Genomic DNA, 23,938 nt, shown 5'->3' with positions numbered 1-23,938 from the left:
TTATGTAAAAATAAATACATCATATAACAATTTTGAATATTTATTAGTACTATGGTAACACCCGTGATGCACACATTTATTAGTGTCGTCAATCATTATACACATTTATATAATGATAAATTATAAATTATATATTTATGATTGCATTAAAAATATGTATAATATTTACAAACACTAATGTAATCAAGGTCATACTTCGAATATGACATGATCGGTTTGTCATTGTAATTAGCATTCAGAAACAAACTTTCATTAGAGAAATAAAGTAATTGCTGATTAATAAATTCTATAATATTCGTTCACAAAAAGGATTATGTTAAACAACGCCTAAACCAATATTGTTTTCGCAACTTCACTCATCATATAATAATTGCGTTTGAAGAACTTCATGTAATTAAAATTAATATACATTCATTGACTGCTTGTGTTTTTTTTTTACTTTTTCGCGATATAATCTCATTCTTTGAGCAGCTGTAATATCTGTCTTGCCTAAAAAATATTTTCCATTTAATAACTTCAAAGATTTATAGAAACTACGAATAATATAGAAATAATTTCTAATCAATAAACTTACTAATCACTAATCTTATTAATCAATATTTTTAAGCGACAGGGTTAAATATTCTACTGAATCAAGCATTTTTTATTTAATCAAGATTTGTACTACGATGTAACTTTAAAATGTTTATTTATCTATGCCGATTTTCTTGTTGATATCGGTACGTATACAACGACAGATCTCTATTCAAATACGCGACGACTAATCACAATCAACCTGTATATAAATGATATCATCGATAGCGAATGACGAATTATTGGCACTCGACTCTTATCTTATCTTATCTGCCGTAACGCACTTCCGTTGCATTTGTACGAATTTACACCCTAGTCGCGCTTAAAGAAGTTTTACTTAAAAAAAATTCATGTTTTTGCAAAAAAAGACGTTAAGTAATTTTGCTAATTGGAAAATCTTTTGAAAGATATTGGAGCGAATTAGCTCTAATATATACTAAGTGTGCTATGGAATATTGACGTCTAATAAATATATTATTGAATTGTAAAATGCTGATTTTTAATTAAATCCACTTAATTAGCGAAACCAAATTAAATCAAAATACTAATAAAAGCGTTTCTGAGCACAATTAAATTAAAAAATATTTATATAAAAGCTAGAATATATCTGATTTGGTTTTTAGAATTTAATTAATATACATGATAATTTTATTTACACCAACAATAATTATATATATGTTTTTGTTTTTTTTTGTTATCTGTGTATACCAAAAATTTTAATCATCTATGAGTGATTATTCTGCATTAAATTATGCATTAGTGATATTTTCAAAACAGCAACTCATATATTTTATCTATAACAAATACGAATCGACAGAATTTGAATTATGATAATATATTAATATCGATATTTCATTCTTCCATTAATGGAATTTCTGGCATTGTTTTGACGGCTTCCAAATTTGTTGTTGTTTTGAGAGATAAATAATTAGATAATTAATTATCTGAATATATATAATATATATATATATATATATATATATATATATATAAAGGAATTATAAAATTCTTCTTCTGGAAATAAGTAAATGTTAAAATCTAGCAACCTTTTCTTATTGTTAGCAAAAAATCTATATATTGATAGAAATCTATATATTGATAGATAAGTATCATGTAAAAGAGCATTTTTAATTGGACTAATATAACTTTAGTCGAATTAACTGTTAGTATAGACATTTAAAATCAATATACAAACACATGTACTAATTCAATTCTCAATTTTTTTCGCAGAATTGTATTTTCTCTACAAATTCATTTGTTTCGTATTATTCGGATGGCAAATAATAATCCTGTACAGAATCCTTTTAGCAGAATTTATTCTGCAAACATTTATATCGATAAGTGATGCCATATACAGAGATATTTGTTTTTTTTTTCGTTTCGACAATGCGGAGAACAAAATGCTATAATCGTTTGGTAAAATAGACAGAGAGCTGGGAGAAATTCTACTCATTTAATTCATTTTGTTTAATGTAATGAATAACCTAAACTTACAATATTACCTAAATATTATGAATAGTAATAAAAATCACTTTTTATATTTATTTCCAATTGAGAATAAGATTTGTATAGACAGAGTGAAATAACTCTTCTAAAATTTGTATAAAATTAATTGTATATTTAACTCTAAAAAAGGAGTAATTTTCCTTATAAAAAATATATTAATGGGGCAATTCTGCCGTAACAAAGCTCATAAAATAATGTTTATCATGACAACGCTCTCTTATGCTCTTGTTGTTGGTGTCGAAAATTATAAAAATGTCTATCTAATTGCCGTACGATCAGGCGTATTTTACAAAAAAACAAGTACGGGGGCATGTTCAGTCGCTTTTGAAGTTCTTTGAATAACAGAATTTTAGATGGTGCAATTATCATAACATTATTCCTTTCTTGTTGCAATGACAACGCTATTCTATGTATTTATAATTTATCTAAAATTACTAGTGATTTACAGTAATATTAAATAACGAAACTCGGGAATACTTTAGAGCTAACATAGATGTATCTACAAGTTTGGATTTTTGAGAGCAAAATAGAAAAATGTGTTAAGTTTTTCTTAGGTCTCCCAGCTCTATTATTATTTCGAATGCTTATATTCCACAGAACAATTGATTTTCTTGCCGAAAGCTGTGTCGACAGTTTAAAAGCCCAGAAACTTGATATCGAAGCTTTCGTACTTCAAATATTCCTTCCTGGGCAAACAAAACGCCTTTGTTTGCAAAACGCCTGGGAAACGAAAATTTCAGATTTACTCTACACATATAACCCAAAGTTAAAGTTTTCGTCATTTTTTTTATTTATTCCTTGTGATAGTAATCTACTATCAAATCTTGATTACCCAGACACGTATTAAATAAAAGCAAGTTTCATTTCACGAATTCTACTGTCAGACATTAATTTAATAATGTTCGTACATTTAACAATCCTCGCCATAATCTCTCTCGTAATCTTTCATCACGGTTCTCCGAGACGTGTTGTCATATATTCACATTTGCTCAGAACATTACTTCTAGTTACAATTAATCTAAAACACAGAAATACACACACACAAAGTGTATAATATGACGTTTACTTATTTGCGGATGTGGACTTGAGACGATGCTAATTTAAAACACTGAAAACAGAATATAAAGTGGTGAGATTTGTCAAATCGGAGTCTTGGACTTGAAGAAACTTTTTCTTGGTTCGTAAAACATCTCCAAAAAGTATTAAAGATTTAAAAAAATTTACTAATTTTTTAAAAAAATATCTAAATTTTTAATTATTTCAGAATTTTCAAAAAAACATTGTCACCCAATTTAATAAGCACTTATAAATTTACAGTATGCATTTACTAAATTTATTTTTCAATTGCTTATTTATTAACATTATTTGAATTGTTTTAAACAATTGTTATTAATTTGTTTTTTCTTGAATGTTTAATTACTTTTCGGAAAGTTCCAAAAATTTGTCTTAAGGCATAATGCCATGCACCACTAGTTTATTCCTGTATTACTTTTTCCTTTTCCTTTCTCTTTCAAATGGAAACTTGTTTGAACAAAGATACATCATTTTTCTCTCTTTGGGCCATTTCTGATTGAACAATGGAAACTTGTTTGAACAAACATACTGCAACTTTCACTCTTTGGTCCCTTTCTGATTGAATAATGTAAACTTGTTCAAACAAACATTCTTTATATTTCTCTTTTCGGATTCTTTTTGATTGAACAATGGAAACTTGTTCAAATGAACATACTACATCTTTTCCCATTTCGGATCCTTTTTGATTGAACAATGGAAACTTGTTCAAATGAACATACTTTAACTTTTCCGCTTTTAAACCCTATTACATAATCAGTATAGTTTAAACTTGAAAAATAAAACAGTTTCGAAATGTTTAAAAAAACAGACATTTAATTGTTTTTTTTTTTTTGAAAATTTTGATGCAATTTCTTTTAATTATTGTAAGTATAAATATATAAATATATGTAATTTATTATGAAAATATTTAATTTAAGAGGTTAAAAAACAGTTTTGAGGCCTTCGTGGTCAAAATGTGAGTTAGCAGAAACTAGTCACCGGTTCGAACCCAACCTCGGACAGCTCGATATCAAGCAGTATGATATCAAATTTCCAGTATGATATCATTTTTGTAATTTATTACAAAAATTTCAATATTAAGAATGGTTAAAAAAGTGAGTTAGAAAAACTAATAACCGGTTCGATCCCGACGTCAGGCAGCTTGATATCAAGCAGTATGATATTAAATTTCCACTTGAGGTTATAGATCTCAAATATCATAATCTGTAGTGAAAAGTGCGCTTTATTGTTACTATTAAATAACAACAAACATTTCATATAAGTTATAAAATATATACAGGGTGTCCCAGAACTCAACGTCATACTATTACAAATGACATTGTTTGCATATTCTAATATGTTTCCTTAAAATGTTATATAACCTTTAGGGTAGTACTAAGACTAAATTTTAAAAAGTTTTCACGATATGCAACTGAATACGATAAATGTGCAAATTATGTATGCGAAGGCAAAAAAAAAGTTCATAAAAATAACTGCGTATAAATTGTTAATTAATTCATGTTGCGGTTGTGGTTACTAATTGCATAATTATTTTGCCCTCGGACTATGTTGCAAAAATAACAGCATATATATAATACTTACATGAAAAATATATAATATCCAATCATAAAACATACGTTTTATTATTTAAATGTTATGAATATAATTTTGAAAAAATATTGACTTGGGCTTAACTCTTTTTGGAATTAATTTCTTGCTAACAATATTGCTTCCAAATATGTTTTACTATTTGTATGTTACGAATATGAATTTAAAAAAATATTCAGTTGGGCTTTGTTCTTTTTGGAATTAATTTCTTGCTAACAATCTTGCTTTCAAATATGTTTTACTATTTATATGTTATGAATTTAAATTTAAAAAAATATTCACTTGGGCTTTATTCTTTTTGGAATTAATTTCTTGCTAACAATCGTCCTTCCAAATATGTTTTTCTATTTATGTGTTATGAATATAAATTTAAAAAAATATTCACTTGGGCTTTATTCTTTTTGAAATTAATTTCTTGCTAACAATCTTGCTTCCAAATTTGTTTTACTATTTATATATTATGAATATAAATTTTAAAAAAATATTCACTTGGGCTTTATTCTTTTTGGAATTAATTTCTTGCCAACAATCTTGCTTTTAAATACTTTGTAATGGTCATGATGAAATAAACATTTTTTTTACTATTTATATTAATTTAAAAACAAAATTATTGAATGCTTAGGAACAAAGTATGATTTTAATTTGCACTGTAATTACAATAATATAATTTTATCACCATTGGCTTTATATTAAAAATAATAATAATAGATAAGATTTTTAGCATTTTCATTAATCGCCACTAAGGACAAGCTTCTAAAAAAATCTTGAAAAATTATTAAAAGACGTTCATATTAAAACTTCAGCCTAACAAAGCTATCTCCTTAAGAACTTTTAATGATTTTAAACCTTTTTCCCAAAACTCTGCAAACAAGACGAGTAAACATAAATGCAATAACGAAGGAATATCAAACAATCATTATGTTAAGAAGTGGACGCTTCAGGAATTTTAATATAATCCTGAATTAAAATTTGTTTTGAAGGAAAATCTTTTGTTTTAAAGAAAAAGGAAAATTTCTTGGGCTTATGTAGTGGGTACGGTAGTGACAAGTTAAACTTCTTGTTTTTGGCATAGGGTCCGAAGAGCAAAGATTTTTTTTTTTTTTTTTAACTCTGTTTTATTCAGCAATCAGAAATACATAAGGATTCCTATAAGCTAAATTGACAATATTTGAGAGCGATGTCTAAGAAGAACTCCAATGAGATCTTCTTAGTTTAACAATTGAAAAGATAATGTACAAGATGAAATACTTTTATTATTATTTTATCGATACATGTCAAAATTTAATTTCGTGTATATCCAATTACTTATCTGTATCACTTATCAACTTATTTTTTTCGTATGAGATATTTTTTAATAGAGATATCTCATACAAAATGCATCCATCGTACAATGATAGTCCCACGCTTTCCCGGATGTCGGCGAAATTAATGGCTTGCAATTAGTTTGCCTGTTGCAAAATAGTTTGAAAATGATCGCATTGTTTTAGTTGATGGTACATCAACATCAACATCAACATGCCATGATCTTCCTTTTGAAGAGGACATTGTTTTAAAATAATAATAAATGATATGAATCAGAATTCTGCAGACGAAACTGCGCGTGGACGTCGAACTTGAAGACAATGGTAAAATAGAAAAAATAAAATAAAATAGGTGTAAGTGGCGTTTTGTCTTAATATCAATGATCAATTATGAGATTTTTAGCTATTTAGGTAAAATTTAACTTACATTTTAAAAATGAAATTTTCGCTCTTATAAAAAATAATCAACACGATTTTCAATTTCTTCAAGTTACGTTGGCTTCAAAAAGCTTGCAATATTTTTTTGGAAGTCTCCTGGATTTTTTTTAAATATATTATTTTCTTTTCAGGTTTCGTATATATTTATTATATGTATATCTAATGTATTTCGTTATTTTTTCAGGCTTTTTGTCATGGGACTCATCAAAATGCCACGTGGATTTAGAAGAGGAACTGTCGGCTTTGACTCAGCAGGCACCACAAGGAGAAGAGGCCAGACATGGTAAGAATATTATTATTTTTTTGGGTTTATATATATATATATATATATATATATATATATATATACAAGGCTGAAATTAGATCTGTATTATGCAAACTCTGTTTTTTCCTGTTTACTTCATTATCCGTTTTAAATTCTGCACTGTCTTTGAAGTTTCTTTTACTTTTAGGTAAATTTCATCTTTTTTTTGTAACAAATTATCAATATTGTCTCTGCTCTATTTATGCTTTTGTTAAATAATATTCAGCCACCTTTCACCATTATTTTTTCAAACCAGCTAGCTTTTTTTCTAAATATTGCTTTTAAAATTGTGTTTTTCATCAATATTTACTTTTTTTTTTATTCGACGAATGGACTTGGAAAAATGGATTTTTTGCACTTCACATTATAATATAAATTTTGTCCCAATTGACCTGAATGTTTTTGAATTCTTATAAGAATCATATTAAAGTCTGACTGAATATTAGTTAGGTTCACACTAGATTCTTACTATATTCTTGTAATCTTGAAGGTAAAATCTTTTTACAAATTAGTAAATTATTTTAAAACAAATTATTATTGAATCGAATTATAAAATTAAGTTTGTAATATTTATCAGTACATTTATTTAAATAATATTAATCTGTATCTCGGGATATTATCAATTAGATTTTTTAGTGAATTGTGAATAAAATTGGTTTCAATAATGATAAGAAATAGGAAATCCCATACCTACGAAATAACGAAAAATTAAATATAAAATTTTTGGAAAGAAAAATAGTAGGCTTTCAGTAAAATTTTGTAATATTCCATTTTTGTAATTTTCCACTGAATGAAGGCTAGGATTATAGCCGAAACGTATGATTTAAAATAAATTTTTGAAAGAAATTTATGTTTTTTATTGATGTTATGCCCGATTATTAGACTTTGTTAATACATATGTCAACATCAAAATGGTCATTTTCGAATTTCCTTGTTCCCAAGGGCTCAATTGGTTCCAAATTGATAAAAAACAATTCTCTGAAAGTTTTAGCTCTTAATATTAACCTTTAGATAGAGCGCAATTCAATCAACTTTGTATGGAAAGAGCATGGAATTTTTTTTGAAAATTTAAAAAAATGTTTTAGCTATAACTTAGCGACAAATGAATCAGTTTTATTCATCAAAAAATCCTCTATAAGTTTTAACTTTTAATATTGTCTTTTAGATAGTGCGCTCTTCAATCAAAGTTTTGTATGGAAATAGCATGGAAAAATTTCGAAAAATGTTTTTTGGGTATTTGAGTCCCTGGGATGAGCAAGGAAATTCGAAAATGACCATTTTAAGGACCACCCTAATATATATATATATATATATATATATATATATATATATATATACATCAATTTCCCTATTTCATCCGTAGTACTTTATCAAACGACGTAACTTTATTGCTTTTCTTCACTATCGATATTGAGAATAATCGATTCCTCTAATACTATCGATGGATTTCCACTATCGACACATTTATCTACATCATTGTATATATATACATATACTTTATCGTCGGGATTAAGTTATTGAAATTGGAAAACATGGCATCGAGAAAAGAAAATAGATGATCGTAGATAATGCTCTCTTCAATTTGTGGGGAATCTGTTTTCCATTATAGGAAGGACATAATTTTAACAAGGGATAAGAGAAACGTTAAACCAGAATAAAAAATTAATCAAAATTAGAAAAATTTGATATAATTGAAATTTGGTAGGTATATATTTTCCTTTACTGATAGAAGTTCTACGATCCTTTTCAGTTTCTTTTTCACGAAGTTTTATTATGTAGATTGTTTAAACAACAAAAGATTGCGGTTTGAAACGTAGACGAGGAAAAAATTCTCATTATTTTCACCGTTAAAAATAAATGAAAAAATGGTAATATTTAAATTTTATTCTGCCTTGGGAAATGGAGCTTTAACGGAGCCACTCTTTCCGCTTTTTCAGACGTTAATTATTTTTTAATTGCGGATGCAAAACACAGGTAAACATTTTGATATGATATATTATAGGTGTTGGAGTTATCTAAATTAGTAGAAATGAATTAAAATAGTAAATGGAACATAGATTTGTATTAATTTCTTACTATAGCCTATGCGAGGATAAAAGTTATGTAAAAAATGGAATTTATGAAGATAATTTTAGTATTTTATTGAAATTATTTGCAAAGTGCGAATCATACATGTCACATAGAAATGATATACCGAAAACCTGAATCTAAAACTTCTATTTGTCTAGGGAAAAAAATTATTCAACATGTTGATTCGCTCTTTGCAAGTAATTTTAATAAAATGTATTGAACAAATGTAAGTACAATTGCAAAGAGCGAATTAACATGTTACATAGAAATGATTTATTACCTAAAAACTAAAATTTAAAATCCCTATTTGTCTATCTTTATAATAAATATGTACAATATTTAGTTTTCACGTAAATCAGATCATAATACTTAGAACAATTTATAATAATGCATCCTGTAAAATGAATTTTTAAGGTATTTCAGTTGTGACCTTTTCTTATTATATAATACAAAATTACCTATTTCTTGTTCTAATGCTAATGCTTGTAATTTTATACTTCATATTATATTAAATTCCAATTTAATTCCTTATTATTTTAACTACAAAATTATGTAACAATACTTTTACGATATATTTTTTGTAATTGAATAATATAAAGTATCTCGTTCAATTTAAATTAATAAATTATCAATACTTAAAGAATTAAATGATATTTTAAATCGATAGTAATTATTGATTATTATATCGGGAAGTATTATGAAATATATTTTCCTGGTTATAAATATCTATATAATTTGTGTTGTTATATAATTATTTAATATTTTGCTCTTTTATTAGTATTGATTAATTTTAAAATATTATTGTTATTTATTATTTACTTTCTGGTTCAGAAAGAGAAACTGGGTACGGTTTTGTCACTTTTTTTGATCAGAAAGAATTTTGTACCAAAAAAATTTACTTTTGACTTTTTAAAAGCAATGGGGCCTAGAGCTCATGTTGATGTAGGGCGCTAAATTAATGCAATAATGGAAACTTGTTCGTACAAACGTACTTTATCTTTCTCTCTTGGGATCCTATTTTAAAATCAGTAAAGTTTAGCTTTTAGGACAACTTTTAACAATCTTTAACATGCCTTCAACTATACATATATACAGAAAAATTAAGTACTTACATAAAGCCTTTCAACAGATGATAGAAATAAAAAAATATATTTCTATAGTTCTTTAATAACTTCCATACGATTATTCTTCAGAGGATAAAACAAAATATTTGGAAAATACAATAAAGAAGAAAAACCACATTTGATGAAATAACTTGAACTTGAACTGCTATGTTAATAAAAAGGAGTAAAGAATATTTAATTAAAAAAAAACTTGTAAATAATTTATAAATGACGTCCATTCTGACCAAAAGTTTGTGTACATGGTTATAAATTATCTGCATTCTTCCCAATTGTTTAGTCTTTCTATTTTACATTCGACTAGATCATGTAGGAGGCACTTTTTTAGAATGGATTCAATTCAGTTTCCTTTTCACAATCCAGGTGCTCAGAGAAGTTCTTTCTTCTTTTAATTTTTTCAGCACTTCTTCATTTGTCATTTTGTCTGTCGAATTTACTTCCTTCATTATAAGTTTTTTTTTCATACTTTTATTTATTATTTTATCAATCAAGACTTATAAAGTCATCCTCATATATGTGTGTGAAAATTTTTAACGTTTATTTTTTTTTAAATCTTTTCTTAATATCAAAAAATTAACCATCACCTTTTTCAGGAGTAGCCCTTAATATGGATATTTATGAATTTTTTTTGCGCCCAAGAGCTCAAATGCTTTCAAACTCATATAAAAACAATCTCTGGAAGTTTTAGCTCTTAATGTCAACTTTAAGGTGGTCCGCAAACCAACAAAAGTTTTTTAAGGAAATAACATGGATAAAATTCCATTTGTTTTTATAATTTTATAACTAGCCACAAGTGAATCAAAATTTTGCGATAACATTGTATTTACTTATTTTGATCATAAACAAAAAAAAATTACAACACAAATTGATATATTTTATAAAATAAGTATTACTTATAAAGAAAAGCCAAGAAACTTTTATTGGAGTGCGGACTATCTTAAAGTTAATATTAAGAGCTAAAATTTCAAAGAATTTGTATTTATCAATTGGAAGCATTTAAGCTCCTGGGAGCAAAAAAATTCGAAAACTTCCATATTAAGGACCACCCTTGTGTTCATAGTGTTTTACCTTGTTCCTAATAATGTTTGCTGATTGATGCATTTTTTTTAAGGAGAGAGACTGATCCAATACGCCACCGAGAACCTGGTGACCGAGATCCTGATCCAGCCTCAGACCAATACCCTGGTGCAATGTATGCGCAATCTGCTGTCCAGCTTCACCAGAACACAGGCACATAGTGCATGCAGGATACGCCTTCCAGGGGAACGGCAGCTGGATATTACAGGTACATAATACTAATACTTCACCAAATTCATGTTAATACTTTGGGACGGCTGTCCACCTCAGTGGGACAAACATACTCTGTGAGACACAGGCTATTCTATAAACAATGACTCAGTTTGCATCGCAAAGTTGTATAAAACATATAGCAGTCAAAAACAGTGTTGTATTTTGAAATAATTTTAAGTTATTTTAGTAGTATTTTTAGCTTTTTTCTTTTGCTATATGGTCTTTTTTTAATATTTAAACGACCGAGCGCTTTTAAATATGGCAAACAAAAGACTAGTAAATTTTGTGAATAAGCAGTGGTGAAGATGAGTTTCAATAGGACAGTCAGCAGACAAATTTACGAAATTACTATTCGCACCTATTATAGTGATGAATGTGATGATGATATTATCCAACCAACAAAAAAAAAAGAGTTGACACCAATTAATGAAGAGCGGGAGACATAAGCGAATGTGCCGATTCTCCTTCAATAATCGAGTTTTGACATACATCAAAAGCACCCGACTACAAGTACAAGCAATACAAGACATCCAATAGATATTTTTAATTTATATTTTACAAATGAATATTAGACAATATAATAGAGAAAACAAACCATAATGGCAGCACAAAATGAACAAAATACTGACTAATCAGTGGCATATTCTGGAAGGCGGCGAACAACATTTTATTGTAAAACATGTCAAAATCAACCAGCTATGCATTTTGGAAATTGTTTGGAACGTCAGCATTTTTTATAAAATGATCAAAAATAAATTAATATTATAAATGTATGTCCTACAATGACCACAAATTTTTATCAAATAAATTGCATAACATACACAATGAAATCAAGTTTACAGCCGGTAAAGTAGATTGTTTTGAAATCGGTGCCGTCCCGAAAGTGTTAATATCAAGTTCATCCAAGGCAAATTGCCAACCAACCACAGCTTCAATATTTATTTCCACGTCAATTTCCTTGCCCTTTACAAGTCCTTTACCATTGACAAGTATCTCTCATATTACCACAGTATATATTTCTCTACTTATCACGATCTGTGATAAGTAGAGGTTTTTTTTTGCTATGACGTTACATAAGCCCCCGACTATAGATTTCACATATCCCACATGAAGAGAATAAGTGTCCGAAGCACTTTAGCTGTCATTGGGCGATATGAGATCAATATTTAAGAAAAACTCTCTCATCACGTACCAACTCGTATTTCCTTTGGAAAAGCCGGAAAACGAAAACGGTATATGGAGGCGATTATGGCTTTATCGATAGATATTGATATATAGATAGGGAATATGGGAGAGAGGTACTATATCATCGGGTTGGATTAAAGTGTGGAACGAATTTTAAAATTAGTGGTGTATGGCATAGTGTCGTAAGGCAAATTGCTGAACCACAATAATCGAGCAAAAATAAATTAATCATCAATAAATATTGATCAATGATTATTAACAATTGCTTTAAATATTTTCAAAGATATAATTATAATTACTATATATTCTATCGTTCATATAATATACAGTGACGATATTATCGCTCAAAAACACCTAAGAAAGTTCACAACCTTAAGGCAAATTACTACCAGAATTAAATATTCAGCAAGAAAATTAATAATTAATAAATATATTGATTAACAATTGTTCTAAATATTTTTAAAGAGATAATTGTAATTACTATATATATATATATATATATATATATATATATATATATATATATATATATATATTTTATCGTTCATATAATACACAGTGACGATCTTACCGCTCAAAAACACTTAAGAATGTTTACATTAAAAAGAGATGCCGAATGAACCCATCTGAGGATATATTTCTTACGATTACAATAACGCATATGAAATATACACATTTTAATACTTTTGTAAATGTAAAATTTAAACTGAATTATAAATTTAAAATTTACATTTATAGGAATAAAACTTTGCATATTTTTTAAAAGTTTTTTTTATTTTTTTTTATTCTCTTTATTGAATTACAATCTGTCTTAACAAAAAGAAAGACATTCAGTAATTTTGATGATATATGAAATATTAAACATTAGATCTAAAAGCTTACCCAGTAGTAAGTCTTTTCAATTTTGATATATTAAATTTAAATTTTGTGATTATATAGAGTAAACTTAAAAATAAAATGATCTATGAGGTAAAAGAGTATAAATTGTGAATTACAACAAATAAAAAAGACATAACTAATGAACATTTTTGAAAAGTTCTGAAAATTTTGAAATTTGTTTGAACCGTATAAGTAAACTTTAAAAATTAAAAATCTTGATACGAAGCCCAAAAAAAATTGTAACAAAATTAGTATTCATGTTTAAAATCTCTATATAATATCTGATACTTTGATGTGCATATGTTTAATGATAATTTTTGTTTTCCTAATATCTTTTTTGATGTTTATTTTTGTATCTCCGAAACCGCTAGACCTGCCTTCTCAAAAATTTAACCAGTTCTTCATTTTGTCAATACAAGTAAAATGTTTTTGGAATCGTTCAAATCGGGCGCTCCGTTGCCTCAAAAATTGAATTACCACTTTTAGCTCTCTTTGCTTCGTATCTCCGAAACGTTTGGAACTGCTTTTGCCAAAAACAAATCAGCACGTCTCCTTATCAATAGGAATCGAATGTTTTTTGAATTATTCAAATCGGTTGATCTGCGTGCTCGAAATCGTAGACGAAAAATTGTATTCAAACATACACACACACATTCGTTTTTTCTAAGGTATGCCAAATGTTCAGAAGCCTCTGAAACGTGAAAATATGCAAAAATTTAAATTTTTGATTTTTTTTGTGATTACTATAACTTATCATACGGAAAGTTAGTTAACTAGTTGAAAGTGACATTTTTCCTTAAGGCAAGTTGCGCAAACTTCCTAATACTAATAATTGACATACTCAACCGAAATTTTAACTGTTTTTTCTGAAAATAATGTTTAAGTTTTTACTAAAAATTAATAAATGCGATTTCTAATTGATATTATTATATTTTTAATAGTATTCATTATAGGCAGTCGCTTGTATGTCCTAAAAAGCCCAGTGGTAGAATTTTGATAAATGTAGAATATTATTATACAAATTCAAAAAACTAAAAGTTGATATTTATTGTTTCTGATTATGATTTCATTCACAATATTTGATATTATACAACCCTAAATTAATTAGAAAGCAAATACAAGGGCGTAGCGTGCACTTTGGTGGGGCACCGTATCAAAATTTTGTTTGAGGGCTCTCACAAACAGCAAAAATTTTTGACAGTATAAAAAATCATTGCATCAAATTTTTAATTCATTGTTAATTCTATTTGTTTATAAATGATTCAAGTTTAATTATATATTAGGGTGGTCCTTATTATGGATATTTTCGAATTTTTTGCTCCAGATGCCCAGATGCTTGGCAAGTGATAAAAAAAATCCTCCGAAAGTTTTACCTCTTTATATTAACTTTAAGATAGTCCGCACTCTAACTAAAGTTTCTCATGAAAATAACTGAGATGATCTTACTGTAATTAGGTGACAAAATAATTAAAATGTATTGGGAAAACGTTATCTTAGCCCAATGATTTATTTGCTTTAAATTATTATAGCATTTTTCAACATAGTATTTTGAATAAATTTATTTTAAAGCCAAAAATTCACGGAAACGAATAAGGAAACTGTATATGTATATAGTTTCTGAGGCAGTTCCTTCTGAATTTGATTTCGAATCTACTTTGCCTTCTGGGAGATAGAAATTTTTCAAAAACGAACTTGTTAGATCAGTGATTCTCATTGTTCACTATAAAGAGCCACATTATATTATATTTTAATATTTTTTATTCAAGTTACTCAAGTATTTTACGCAAAAATTGTGTAGAGTGTCGTATCTACAAAATTAGTATAGTTTTAATTATTATGTAGATTTATATATTCATATAATTATCTCTTAAATTTTATCTTACAAAGGCGAATGTTTTAGAATTTTCTCTTAATTTTGTATCTATAACATTTTTGTATTTTAACAATATCTTAAAATGATTAAAAAAAAATATTTACTTTTTGGTCTTATAACGATTTAGGTCTCAATTGTGCACACATCCATGATGAAAATAATTTACAACTACAAAAGTGCACCTGCAAATATTTTATAAACTAGACACACTAAATATAATGTTACATAAAATATAGGAAAAAATAAATTAAATTAATTTTAATGATTTTCTAGATGATCCTAAAAAAATAACCTTTTTAACGAATTTCAATGTGAAAAATTTTCACAATTCGATTGTGAGCAGTGTTTGATATAAAATTCTAATTTCTTTCAATTAAATTTTCGATGATTCTTAGTATTTCATCTTTTTCCTCATCGCTTTCGCGTAACAAATATTAAATTTAAATATCGATATCGCTTGAAATAACATCGATATCCGACGATGGATTGGATTATGCAAAATCGACCTACATTTCCGATATTCGTATCAACTCGACGTTTATTATATATACTCACCTGCAGATATTTTCATATAAAATACCACAAGTGAAAATGGAAATTTAGAAGCAAAAAAATATTGTGTCATATAAACTTTTTTCATTTTAATTAACATCTCGTTAAGTCATAGAAATCGCAAAAATATCGAATATGAAAATTTTTGCATATCTTTACGTTTTGGAGGGTTTCTGAACATTTTGGCATACCTTAGAAAAAATGGATGAGTGTGTGTATGTATGCGGCTACAATTAAAAAAAATACAAACTAGCTGTAAGTGGAATTCTGTCTTAAGGCAATTAGGGCATCGTGCCTTAAGGCAAATTGCTGGAACTTCCCGTACCAAAATATTATTTTTTAAAACGATCAACATTTTTGAAAAAAAATTACTTTGAAAAAATAAGATTTTTGAGAAACTATAAATTGGACAAAAAATTACTTTTTTTGAAAAAAATTTTTTTTTTAAAAAATAATTTTTTTTTTAATTTTTTTTTTTTTGAAAAAATTTTTTTTTTCTTTATTTTGACATATTGTGGAAGATCTGAACTTTCTTTTCAAAGCAATCGTACTGCTTTAACTGCATAGAGACAAAGCGACGTAAGTCCCGCGTCGCTGTTTAACGCATAAGCATTGGTACGGAACCCATAGGAATGTTAACAAAATGTATACTTATTGTTAAAATCTCTATAAAATATCTGATAATTTGATGTGCATATGTCTATGATCATTTTTGACCGCCAAATGGCTCATTTTTTTACTTTTTCCTCCATATCTCCGAAACCGCTAGACCTACCTTCATGAAAATTTTATCGATTCTTCATCTTGTCAATACAAGTGAAATGTTTTTTGAATTATTCAAATCGGACGCTCCGTTCTCTTAAAAACTAAGTTACCGTTTTCGGCACTTTTTGCCCCGTATCTTCGGAACGGCTAGACCTGCCTCCGCCAAAAAACTAATCAGCACGTCTCCTTATCAATACGAATCGAATGTTTTTTGAATTATTCAAATCGGTTGATCCGTGTTCCCGAAATCGTCGACGAAAATTTGTATCCGCACATACATACACACACATACATACATACATACATACATACACACACACACACACACACACACACACACATACATCCATTTTTTCTAAGGTATGCCAAAATGTTAAGAAACCTCTGAAACGTAAAGATATATAAAAATTTTCATTTTCGATTTTTTTGCGATTACTATAACTTACCCTACGGGAAGTTAAAAAAAATTAAAAAAAGCCAATTTTTTCCAGAAATTTAAAAATTTCTCGAACATCTAATTTTTTGAAACTTTTGCAAAGTTTGTTTTTAATAATTAATTTTCGCTACGGGAAGTCCAAGCAATTTGCCTTAAGGCACGATGTCATGCACCTCAATATAATATTATATGAGTTAAATCTCATCTCTGAAGTTCATTTGGTGGCAAAATATAAATAAATTGTCTATTATATCTTATGCAATAAATTTTGTCTAAAATCTATAAATAAACACTAAATCTTCGACTTGGGCTGTCGGGTAATAAACATTCGCTGGAGTTTTACAGCTGTTTCTTGTTATCTGCTATTTCCAAACGCTTCTTACTGTGCAAAATGATAAAATAAAGTTTTGAACACTATTTGAAATAATAATTGTAGAGCTAGATAGGAAACTTCCTACTTTATTGAATTGAAGTCCTCAGAGCAAAAATTACAAAAAACCACTTATCATTGTTTGACATTGAAAACATTTGGACTGTCGTCTGCTAGAAATGTCGATTCACTTGAAATTTGAATTTAGCTGAAATTATGAGCCTAGATAATATTAGAATAAAATATACATAAAAAATGTAATGTCTACATTATTATTGCCGAAAAGCAGTTGAGATGTGCCAGAAATTAAAATAATATAAGATGCAGTCAACAGTATATACGTGAAATTATATACTTCAGTTTAATAAATAACGCAACAAGTCCAAAATTGCATATATATTATTTTTTTAAACTTATGCATGTCGCATTTTGGTTTACTTTACTAAATTATTTAACTATACAAAAGTATTTCTACTTATTAAAAAAATGATTTAGAATTTTGTTTTATGTCTCAAAAATTCATTTGTTTGGCATTGGATATGGAATATTTAACAAGTTGATCTTGTTTTAAAGAGTGCTCGTATGAACTAGATTTTACAAATTATTTCACCTAAGATTTGAACATAAACAATATTGTTTATTAAATTATTATTAAGAAAAAAGTACTTTAAAAATTATAATTGCCAAAAAGCAACTAATATGTCGTACGAGATTATGAAAATTCTAGACTGAATTATTGAAGCAATTGTGTTGTGTGGTAAAATCAAGTGTGATATTGTTCTTTTACCGCAGATACTATATTATTTTTTGCTGAATTTCTTATACTGCTTATGCTAAGACCATAAATGAATCACAAAGTCAGGACATCAAATAGGATATTAAAAAGTATAGGATAGGATATTAAAAAATTTGGAACTTTTGATTTGTAGACGTGGGTACAGGACAACGTCTGTCGGGTCATCTAGTTATTCTATATATCTTTTATTTCTTAGCTCTCTATTTAAAATAGTTTTAGCTATAGCTATAGCTGCAGTTGTTTCAAAGTCAATGCACTCTCTGGTAGTAACGTAATGTTTCTTCTTGTTTTGTGACCAATTTAATGTTTGCACAAGATGCAAATCTTCTCTTTGCGGTTATAAATACTCGTACATCAGAAATGCATGAGAATATTGAAAATGTGAAGTCTTGATATAGAAAATGCTAATTTATGCAAACGAAATAGATACATAATGTATATCAGTATGTATTTATATATAATAATATATATATATATATATATATATATATAAATAATAAAATATATATAATTTGCTTATTTTGATCATAAATAAAACTAGTAGGGCATATGGCATCGTGCCTTAAGGCAAATTGTTGGAACTTTCCGTACTGTAATGAAATATTCTAGAAATTTTGAACGTTTTCAAATATATTATTACAAATACTGTAACTTTCATTATTTTTGCCATCTTGTTATATCTGAGCAACTGAAATGTAAATCATAAATCAATTTATCTCCAGAAAGAACATTAACAATCGTCATTTCATTTCGAATTCAATTTAAAAAAAAAATAGTTGCTTAATTTACAACACAAAATTGAAAAAGTGCTCCCTTATAGTCACAGTCTAAATTCGCATTTGCAAATAATTCTGTGCGACATTTTCACTTACACTGTGCTTACCTTGGCGGCATTTTCACATTTTTTGATACGATTCTCACAAAATTGGAAAAGAGCTCCAGTATATAAACAGTCTAAACGTACTTGGCTAAACATTTGTACCGGAGTGGCGCTTAGACTGTGCTTAGTCTGGGTACTTTTTTGAATTTTTAATCCAAAATTACTAAAATATTTTTTGAAGAAAAATTAGAAACAATTTTTTTTCCGAAAGCAATTATTTTGTTGAAACAAGCAGAAAGTTCTTTGAATCATTTAAATCGGACGCTTAGTTTCTCTCAAAAACTGCCATTTTTTTAACATTTAGCTCTGCATCTCCGAAACCGCTGGGCCTATCTTTGCCAAAAACTAATAACCACTGTTCCCCGTCATTACGAATTGAATGTTTTTTGGATGATCCGTTCTCTCAAAGACTCGATTTATATTTTCTGCACTCTTTGCTCCATATCTCCGTAACGGCTGGACCTGCCTTTGCCAAAAACTAATCAGCACATTTCCCTATTAATAGGAATCGAATGTTTTTTAAACTATTCAAATCGGTTGATCGGTGCGCTCGAAAACGTGGACGAAAACATGCGGACATACAAAACACATACACACACACACACACATCCATATTTTCTGAGGTATGCCAGTAAAATGTTCAGAAACCTTCAAAACGTCGAGAAATGCAAAAAAAAATATTTTCGATTATCGGCCCATTACTATAACTACCCTATGGGAAGTTAAAAAATTACAACAAAAATATGATGTATTTTATAAAATAATTTTAGGAAGTTTACTTAGGAAGAAGTACCAAAAAACTTTAGTTGGAGTGCGGAGTATCTTAAAGTTAATATTAAGAGCTAAAATTTTTAGAGAATTGTTTTTTATCAATTTGCAAGCATTTGAGCCCCTGGGAGCAAAGAAATTTGAAAATATCTATATTAAGGACCAACCTAATCTACATATATATAAAAGAGAATCGCTTAAGTAGCAACACTTATATCTCGCGAACGGCTGAACCGATTTAGATGAAAATTGGCAGGGAGGTAGTTTAGAAACATATAGGATACTTTTATCCCGTTTTTCATTCTAATTCATTATATATATATATATATATATATAAATATACTAGCTAGCCCGGCCACGCGTTGCTGTGGCTCAAATCCAGAATCCCAAAGAATCTGAAAAGCTTAAAACGTAATCAATAACTCGAAATACCAAAAAAAGACTTGGATTGAATTATACCATGATTTCTATAGAAAGTGTATAAAGTTTGATTGTATTGACAAAACATAGACAAACTAATGGGGTTTATTGTTTTGATAATACCTCATTATATAGAGCACATCCTTATGCACTTAAAGTATTAATATTTTTGATTCTCTAGAAATTGTTTTGAATATACCTTACTTAGCAAAACAACGTTTTCCGGGTCAGCTAGTATATTTATAAATTGAATATAATATCTCCAAAATTATTTATTATTTTAATTTCCAGGATGGTACATTCTCCTTAAGCGATTTTTCCGAGGCTTTCCAAGACGGAGATGTGCAAAGGGTGCTTCGGGCCTACCCCGATACTGTCAGCGTCGATTTGCACTGCGCTTCTGCAGGCGGCTGGAGCAACCTTTCCGATAAACCCTTTGCAAAGGGTTGTCAACTCAGGGTCAACCCTAATGATGTGCTGACCAGTGGCAGCGCCAAAATCAATGCATTCATTGGTAATATAAAATAAATTTATTTCCTTCTTGAATAATTTATTTAAGGGGCACAACTAGTGTAACCGCCTAAAAGAAAGATGATTTTTAGGAATTTATATTAAAAAAACAATATTTTATCAATCATTTCGAAATTTTAGGAATATATTTATACATGTTTTAAGAATACATAGTAAAAATTTTGAAGAAAAAAATTAATTATTTTTAAGTTATCGACGATCTCCAACGGCGCGACAAAAAAAGGCCCTTCACTGCTGCAGTGATTCCGACCTTCTACGTGGAATGAATTTAAAAAAATTCTCGTTAAACTAGATAATATTGTCTGTAAAATGAACTACGATAAAGAAAAAAAATCAAAAATTGACAAAATGACGGCGTTTTTTTTAAAAAAAGTCGAATTTTACCCAAAATTTTGGTCGTTTTTGGACTGCCAAAATTCGATTTTTGATCCGATCAAAAAATCCATAGTTCATTTTACGGAGAACTATATATAAAACATGTAAAAAAATTCGATAGTGATCGGATCATTTGTTTTTGAGTAATCGCTGCAGCAAATTCGGAAAATGCTGTTTCGAGAAAAACGCGTTTAAAGATTAAATGATCCTTATACTATATACTATATATATACTCTTAAAATGCCTGTGACTCAAAAACTATTTAAGATATCGATTTGAACTTTTGGTATGTTATTTTTAAAGGTATAACCTATCGAAATATGGAAAAATTGAAAATTCGATTTCTTGAAAATTTCACACTAGTTGTGCTCCTTAAATGATGTGTTATTGTTTACTTAGATTATCTATCGCCCATGTTGATTCCGACGGAGTTGCACACTTTGCTCGAATCTTCGGATGTGGTTGGAAATATTCGGTTTAGTCATCCGACTTTGTATGTTTTTCCTGGAGGACAAGGTGATGCTGCACTTTTTGGAATCAATGGCTTTAATATGTTGGGTAAGTTTTATGTATATATATATATATATATATATATATATCTTCTTATATATGAAAATGAAGCTCGATAAAATGATCCGCTAAAACTCGAAAACGGCTAAACCGATTTGGCCAGTCTTAGTCTTGAAAAATTCGTGCTAATCAGTAGTATGTCGGAAAGATGAGATATTATTTCAAAATCGCGTAGAAACTTTACATTTTTAATTTGAAATTTTTTGTAGAAGCGTAATTTAAATAAAACTATAAGATGGCGGCTAATACGTCAAATGTCAAACGTTTTTGACAGATGATGTTCAATTACGTTTAATAGGATGCTTTAGATGAATATTATTTAATTGTAGTAAATAGTTTCATTTGTAGTTATATTTATACACAAAAACGTTATTAAACGGATCGCAAGAGTTACTAGAAACTCAAAATATCAACTTTTTTGAAATGTTAATATGAAAATGCACTTTTTGGCATATTTTTCTCAAACACGGTGCTCTGGAAGATCTCATTTGTATAATTATATACTCATTGGTATTTATAAAACATTTTTTACGTTATATTATTTTTTATATATATTATTTGAATTCAAAACCTGAATTTGGTATCGACCAAATGCGCATTTTGTCGAATAACATTTTCCCAGTTATATTTTCCCAGAATTTATCAAAGAATAATTAGTAATATATGAAGGTCCGAGGTTAAAAAGGTCCACCACCGATGTGTCAAAAACCAGTTATGTTAAGCATTGTTTAACAACAATATTTGAAAATAGAGGAAAAAAGATGTATAACCAGCTATAACCTTGATTCTCATGACTTTGCTATCAGTGCTATCAGGAGATAAATCGTAATCTTTGAAAATCCATATGTAAAGTATTTTCTTTGGTAGTTTTATAGCATTAGTTAAAAATGTAATTGTTTTGTAAAATACCATTAAAATTAAAATAAGACATTAAACCTGTTTGCCACCTGGCCGTTCCAAGTTACCCCGTATATGGGGTAAAAAGGTCTAGATAACAAATTTTTAAAAGACATCAATAAAAGCACATTTCTACAATGATGAAGTAGCTGACAGTTTTACTGAACGTAGTCAGATAATTGTTTGTTTGAAATGTGTTATTTGTTGTGATATAATTAGTTTGATTTATATAATATAATTAATATTTGCTCAAAGTCAAATTGGACCTTTGTGCCTCGCCCTGCTCTACGTACATACTTTTTAATAAATTTACTTTAATTTATCGAATGTTACATGAAACTTTTCAAAAAGCAGGTCAAAGAAGAAATACTTAATTCATTTTCTATCTCTCCTCGCAGAAATTTGAAATTTTTTTATAAGCTCAGTAGTATTATTTACAATTATACACAAAATCCAGAATCCAAAAAGAATCTGAAAAACTTGAAACGTAATCAATAAGTCGAATGACCAAAAAAGACTTGGATTAGATTATACCATGTTTTCTATAGAAAGTGTATAAAACTTCCAGTTTGATTGTATTGACAAAATATAGACAAACTAATGGAGTTTATTGTTTTTATAACACTTCATTGTATATAGCATTCAAACAACACATCCTTATACTCTTAAAGTATTAATATTTTTGATTCTCTACAAATTGTTTAGAACACACCGTACTTAGCGAAACAACGTTTGCCGGGTCAGCTAGTATATATATATATATATATATATATATATATATATATATACATAGATGATATATCATAATCCTGTCCTATAAAATGTTTTTCTTTATTTTTTTCAGTCGACGGAGGTTTTGCCCGAAAAGCTTGCTTCTGGGACTTCGCCCGTCACCTGGATCGCCTCGACGCCGTTCTGATGACTAGGCTAAATAATTCAAATGCCTCGGCTTGTCTTCCGTCATCAATAGAAAAAAATCAGCACTATCTATAACCCTCAGATCGGACATTTCTTTCTGCAACCTGCAGGACAAAAAAGTCCTACAAAGCCCTGATGGCGACAAAGACCGCGATCCGTTGATGTTGGATTTGTTGGAGCAAGGCCAGAATATTTTGACTGATTTGAAATGCTTGAATTTGAAACCTCAAGCTTGTTACAAAGACTCAGAACCTATTAACTTGTACCATAAAGTTGGACATGGTAAGATAAACTATACTCTTAAGGGGGTATTCTAGTGTAGAAATTCAAAAAAATCTTTTTGAATTTTTTTTATTTCATATTTTCAAAGTTTAACTACTTAAAAATGTGGGTGCGAGAAGGTTTTTGAAAATTTGAATGATTTTCGGAGATATAGGCATTTTACTGACTAGGTCTCCT

The 23,938-nt window shown here is 28.3% G+C and overlaps 1 protein-coding gene across 1 annotated transcript in view; it reads left to right on the top strand.

The window, feature by feature from the left end:
• The window catches only part of LOC113367634 (microtubule-associated protein futsch-like), a 53,677-nt gene that overhangs the window by 11,589 nt on the left and 18,150 nt on the right, over positions 1–23,938 (top strand). The window contains 3 exon segments of the mRNA XM_026609224.1: positions 6,664–6,762; positions 11,086–11,198; positions 11,200–11,259. Of these exon segments, the coding sequence (XP_026465009.1) occupies positions 6,664–6,762; positions 11,086–11,198; positions 11,200–11,259 (272 nt within the window).

Source organism: Ctenocephalides felis, unplaced genomic scaffold (assembly GCF_003426905.1).
Source record: "Ctenocephalides felis isolate EL2017-DRISC unplaced genomic scaffold, ASM342690v1 CF-g0.4_SCAFFOLD_01170, whole genome shotgun sequence".
NCBI lineage: Eukaryota > Metazoa > Arthropoda > Insecta > Siphonaptera > Pulicidae > Ctenocephalides > Ctenocephalides felis.
Note: the sequence above shows the minus strand (reverse complement) of the source record. Positions and strands in the feature narration are given on the sequence as shown.